At 26.8% G+C, this 6,127-nt stretch overlaps 2 protein-coding genes across 5 annotated transcripts in view; both read left to right on the plus strand.

The window, feature by feature from the left end:
* Positions 1-4,202, plus strand: part of LOC106793396 (gastrula zinc finger protein XlCGF26.1-like) — a 5,588-nt gene extending 1,386 nt beyond the window's left edge. For 3 of the 4 annotated variants that reach the window (XM_014760294.1, XM_014760309.1, XM_014760302.1), the window contains 10 exons: positions 206-265; positions 344-406; positions 643-725; positions 1,089-1,227; positions 1,344-1,632; positions 1,696-1,798; positions 1,898-2,161; positions 2,480-2,801; positions 2,877-3,220; positions 3,293-4,202. In XM_014760294.1, coding sequence (XP_014615780.1) covers positions 206-265; positions 344-406; positions 643-725; positions 1,089-1,227; positions 1,344-1,632; positions 1,696-1,798; positions 1,898-2,161; positions 2,480-2,801; positions 2,877-3,220; positions 3,293-3,523 — 1,898 coding nt within the window. In that variant the 3' untranslated portion in view covers positions 3,524-4,202. The remainder of the gene's footprint in view (positions 1-205; positions 266-343; positions 407-642; positions 726-1,088; positions 1,228-1,343; positions 1,633-1,695; positions 1,799-1,897; positions 2,162-2,479; positions 2,802-2,876; positions 3,221-3,292) is intronic. The other variant, XM_014760316.1, reaches the window with a different exon arrangement.
* A 303-nt stretch (positions 4,203-4,505) lies between these two features.
* On the plus strand, positions 4,506-5,970 carry LOC106788839 (exosome complex component CSL4). Its single transcript, XM_014752902.1, has 5 exons — positions 4,506-4,939; positions 5,025-5,140; positions 5,216-5,464; positions 5,544-5,625; positions 5,703-5,970. Exons 1-5 carry the CDS (start codon positions 4,903-4,905, stop codon positions 5,813-5,815), a joined length of 597 nt encoding a protein of 198 aa, XP_014608388.1. The 5' UTR covers positions 4,506-4,902; the 3' UTR covers positions 5,816-5,970.
* Positions 5,971-6,127: the final 157 nt, after the last annotated feature.

Consider the following 6,127-nt stretch of genomic DNA (forward strand, 5'->3'; position numbering starts at 1 on the left):
TTCTTTTTGGTATTTGTATATAAAATAATATGTCATAATAAATAATTTTAGTTGCTGAGGAAGTCTCAAATAGAGACGAAACGTTCAACGGATAAATATWGTGTTCATCTTAATTAAACCCGTCCAAAAAACAACTTCCCTAAGAGTAAACTTAGTAATTATTAAATATGTTATATTACATTTTGACGATGAACTTTTATTTCAGAAATTGTCAAAGTTGAGGAAGAAATATTGTTGACTGATGATACTTCTCAAATCATAATTGGTAATTATTATATCCTAATTGTAACAATAATTTGCAATTTTGTCAAGCTAATGTATGTACTATAACTATTTATTGTAGACACAGATGGTACTGAGAAAGAAGTTGTAATAACTACAGAAGATGAATCCGGTAATGTAACAGGTATGTTTACGTATATTATGTATGTGTATGTATGTATGTATAGATATTATCATTAATTTTTTAAATAATTTATATTAAAAAGAATTGTTTAGTTATGTATTACCAAAATGTTACTTTTATTGATTTTATATAATTTAGTATCGTATTTATAAATATTTTAATGTTATATTAAGTTTATTCTTTTGGTCTTTTACTTTCTATTTTGTTATGTTGTGATATTTCTGTTTTACTCGCAGCTATTTCCCAAAGTAGCCAGATTATACAAATTATAACAGATTATGAATGTGTAACATGTCATCGCATTTTTCAATCAGAAAATGTAAGTTATAATTTTATTTTTATTTATATTTGATATATATATATATACAGAGTATTCTGTAACTGGTGGTGCAAGCGAGCAGGGTAATTCTACATGAAAAACTAAATAAACAATGTAGAATAACATTTTTTCATATAAGGGCTTTGTTTTTAAGAAAAATAAGTTTGCAAATTTGTCAAGTACGCATATACTTGATTTAATTTTAGATCAACTGATTTCAGTATCTTACCCTTGAATATATCAGAAAGCATTTCTGTGCTTCTTTATATATTTACAAACATTTTCATATATGCACATCTTGTAGAAAAAATACTTGAATATAATTTTCTAACTGTAATACTAATTACTAATACTACTGTATAGATGTTAAAGGAACATTTAGATGTCTGCAGAGAAGAAGATGATTCTACAAATATATTAAGAAATCAAGATAACTATGATTCTGAGGATGAAGATGATGCTGATGATCCAGATTACGAATTCAATGATACAAATATTGAAGGTATATTTTAATTATTCCTATAATAATTATTTATATAATATTTATTTGATGATAGTAATTAAATTATTATATCAAGTATATTTTTCGAATACATGATTATATAAATGCAATTTTAGATACTAAAGCTCAAAAAAACAATAATGAAAAACCAACGATCAAACCTGTACTAGATACACAATGCCACTGCTGTGCTGAAGACTTAAAAGTTGCACATAGCGGTGGTGAATTTAAATGTTCAGAATGTGAATTATCATTTAAAAAAAATTCCTCTTTAGAAAGACACAAAATAGTAATACATTGGAAATGTGAGTCTTATGTCTGTAATGACTGTGAGTCAACTTTTCGTGATAAAAAATCATTAAATAAACATCGTTATACTACGCATGTCAACCGCAACATATTCAAGTAAGTATACATAAATTTTATAACCATAACATAATAATATATTTTCCTTTATGTAACTTCTAGATGTGATATCTGTGACACATATTTTTCACGTAATTACCACTTGAAACGTCATAAAATGCAGTCTGGCTGCCATGGAGATATACGTAAAACTTTTGACTGTCAAGTAAGTATACTCATATAACTATTTAATATGATTAAACAAATAATAAAGTAAAAATCTATATAATTGATATAATAATACAATTTTTTTCTCCGCTTGTAGGTTTGTCAAAAAGTTTTCACACGAAAGGATAATCTACGCGAACATTTGCGCACACATGCTGGAGCACCTCAAAGACAGAAAAAACCATGTAAATATTGTTCTAAGGAATTTTTTACTACTCAACAATTAATAATACACGAACGATTACATACTGGAGAAAGACCAGTACAATGTGATTTGTGTACGAAGACATTTTTATCCTCTCTTGCATTAAAAAAACATCGTCGTGTACATACAGGAGAGAAACCATTTGAATGCAAATATGTAAGTACATTTTTTTTAAATAAGCCGTCTCTGTTTATAAAAATATTATTTTATGCTTAACTAAAACGTGAGAATAATTTAACATATTTAGTATACCTAAAAACACATTTTGTATTGTATGAATTACCGCTCATTTACTTTTCTCATTATTTCAACAAGCAAACAATACAAGCTGGATAAATTGAGGTAATCTTTCTTAAAGTAATTCATTAGTAACTCTTAACAGGTGATCTTTAAACTATTTAGTTCGTATGTCTACACATTTAAAAATGTAATTGATTTATATATTTGTGAAAATTATTATTACATTTTCTGTAGTGTCACAGGAAATTTGCGGCTCGTGAAACATTAAATCGTCATCAAAGAACGCATACTGGAGAGAAACCTCATGTTTGCCAATATTGTGGAAAATCATTTATTCAAGCAGCACAATTAAGAGCTCACGTATTTCATCATACTGGTGAAAATGGATTTTATTGTGATATTTGTGGTAAAGCATTTAATAGAAAAGCTCGCTTGAATGTACATAAAAAATTTGTACACGAAGGTGCAACACCATTTACATGTGAAATATGTGAGAAAGGCTTCACCCGAAGAGAAGACTTAGCAAAGCATACATTATTGCACACAGGAATCAAACGTAAGAATAAAAAATTCTATTCGTATAAATAATTTATAAACAGTATACTATGTATCAATTATAACAATTTTGTAGCATTTAAATGTGATAAGTGCTCGAAAGCCTTTTCTGCTAAATCTTCATTACAAGCACATCTCAATACTCATAGACGAGAGCCACCTCAATCGTGCGTTGAATGTAATCGTGTTTTTATAAGACAAGATTGTTTGATGAGACATGTTCGAGCTAAACATAGAGAACTTTTGGAAGATGTAATGGACGAAGTGGAAAGAAAGCATTTACAAGCACAATTATTCAATATTGCTTCCATTGCTGCAGAGAAAACTAAATCAGGAGAATCTAAAGTACTTTCCACTGATGAATTACTAAAAGCAATTTCAGATCTATTAAGGATACTTATTGACGAGGAAACCTTACAGGTATTATCAAATAATTGTGATAAACTGTAATGGAAGTAAACTTAAATGTAATATTATTTAATGATTTTACAGTTATTTGGTTGGCCTAATGCTCCTATTCAAGATATTTTAGAGGCTGTAATTAGACGTTGTGGTCATGAACCTCTAACATCAGATAGTACTTTACTTTTTAATGAAAGGTTAAGAGCCAACGTTAAACTGTTATTTACAGTTGTTATTGAAGATGAAACAGCTAAGTCATTATTAACGACTAAAACGGTAGACCATGTTATTCTTCATGTTTTGGAAATTTCACAAAAATAAAATTGTAATATATATTGTCATGTATTAGATTATTAAGTATGAAATGTTCGATTTCGAGCTGAAAATAATCAGACGTTACATACTTAACGACCTAATTATACGTGAATTTTTGTAATTATATTAAGTAATAATTCTAGTATATATCTGAAGGAAAATTTTCAGATGTCGAATTCGCGAATGTTAGCTGCAGTTTTAATAGAAAAACAATAGTATTATATGTTTAACTTTTGTTAGTATAATTGCTAACTTGTCACTGCTATTGTAATTTAATTAAGCCTTAAGTACTTCTTTTACGAATATATTTTATTAAGAGTAACGTAAATACTCGATATTAAGTGCATATTATTTAATGGGTAAAAGGAGTGATACAACAATTATTATTAAACTCTGTAATCATGTTATAATCATGTTATATATTTCGTGCTATATATATATGTGCCTACAATAGTATAAAATGATTAATAATTAATGCTCTTTATATAAAATATTTTGTCTCGTAAGTTTATATAATGATACCTCAGTTTGCGAACATAATTCGTTCCTAAAATGTGCTTGTAATACTAAATATCAGTTTTTTTTTTAATCTAGTAAGTCTTTTTCTCTGTACCTGTTCCAAGACAATCGTTCTTAACGAGTAAACTCCTTTAATTAATAATTAAAACAAAATATCTATATTAGATTTCTAATTGTTGTTTGTTATTAAATGTATATAAAATATAATTACACATTCACTTTATGTAGACAACTTAATATTAAAAGTTACTAGGAAATAAGAAAGTTTAAAATATATTGAAATTCTAGTAACATAGCTAAGCCGATATCGGTAATAGTAGTGCTCTACCTTTATCTTACCGACCGAGATCTGATGGTAACTTACCATCAGAATTACCGACAGTAAAAAATTTTCACCGCAAAAAGAAAAGGATAATTACTCTTATTGGAGCTAAAAAGACCAGAGAAAAACGGACAAACAAAAAATCAGCAATTGATTGAAAACAAAAAACAATAAAACACCTCATTGCTTTGCTTAGAAATAAGAAGAAATGTTTTTGTTTTTTTAATTATTAATAACTAATTAAATAAGTAATTGATAAAGTGTGCAATTATAGATTTTAAATGTGCAATTAATGTCCAAATAATTTATTCATTTTTTAATGTCCAATAATTTATTAATTTTTTTCTGCTGTTAAGGTTCCTTGCCAGCGTTCCTTTGGTTTGATACAGTTATATAAGTATATATAGTAATGTCGATAGGTGGGGTTTAACAATCAATGCATGATTTACTGATAGAATCAACGCTCTCTTTACGTACATAAGGTTAATGTGTAAATATATATTAATGTTTAATTATTTATGATAATCAAGAAAAATTCTTAAAAATGGAAAATGACGAAGTTCTGAATATTTGCGTACCAGGTAAATGAATCTTTGTTTAATTTATGTGTGAAAATACTTAATTCTTTATTATTTAGTATAAAATTATGTATGATTATTTTTTTAGGACAAAGATTGTGTGCTTCCAGTGAAACTATTGTATCAGGAGCTGGAACATATGAAGAACAAGGTTATATTTATTCTACATTAGCTGGTATTTTTGAAACTACTACGAAAGATAATGTATATATGAAAATTAATTGATATTATTTTTTTGTTTTATTGTATAAACATTAAAATTTCTGTTATTTTTTTAAGATAATTACTATCAAGGTGAATGCTATTACTGATCAAAGTATAGTACCAGCACCAGGTGATATTGTTACTGCAATGGTTACCGTTGTTAATCAAAGATTTTGCAAATGTAATATTAAATGTATAGGCGACGTAGTCTTAACAAGACGATACAAAGGAATTTTAAGAAAAGAGGATGTACGTGCTATTGACAGAGATAGAGTGGAAATGTATAAATCTTACAGACCTGGAGATATAATTCTTGCAAGAGTTGTATCCTTTGAACAAAAATATTTACATTTTTGACTATAATAGAGAAGTAAATCTAATGTTTTTCTTATAAATTAATTAGTTACCAATGACAGAAGCACATACTTATCATCTAAGTACAGCTGAGAATGAATTAGGAGTAGTAATAGCTCATAGCGAAGAAGGTAACTTAACTATTTTATATTTCCACCAAAAAATATTTATTTTAATATTCTAAATAAATTTTCTTATATACTTCTAGGTGTTGCAATGATACCGATAAGTTGGACTCAAATGCAATGTCCAAAGACATTATGCAAAGAATTTAGAAAAGTTGCTAAAGTTGTACCCGAACATGTTATTACTGAACGATAAAATAAACTTTATTAATCATCTAAGTTTAAAACATTTTTGTTTATATTCTATTCTTAATAAATAATAATAAATAGACAAAAAATTATAAAAACTGTTGGATAAAGTTTACAAATGCAAATTTTTCAAATTAATAAAATTTAATTTTAAAAAGTTGGTAAAATTACAATCTTTTCTTATTTCAAAAACTATATTGAGAAATACATATGTAACATATTTGTAAAGTGAACTTGGTTTAAGTATGATTAAATAGCGAAAACGTCCATCTTAAAGTTTTTATTGGTGTTCATTTAGTGATGTGTGTATATGATTATA

Source organism: Polistes canadensis, unplaced genomic scaffold, assembly GCF_001313835.1.
Source record: "Polistes canadensis isolate GaletaPanama2010 unplaced genomic scaffold, ASM131383v1 scaffold_0, whole genome shotgun sequence".
Taxonomy (NCBI): Eukaryota; Metazoa; Arthropoda; class Insecta; order Hymenoptera; family Vespidae; genus Polistes; species Polistes canadensis.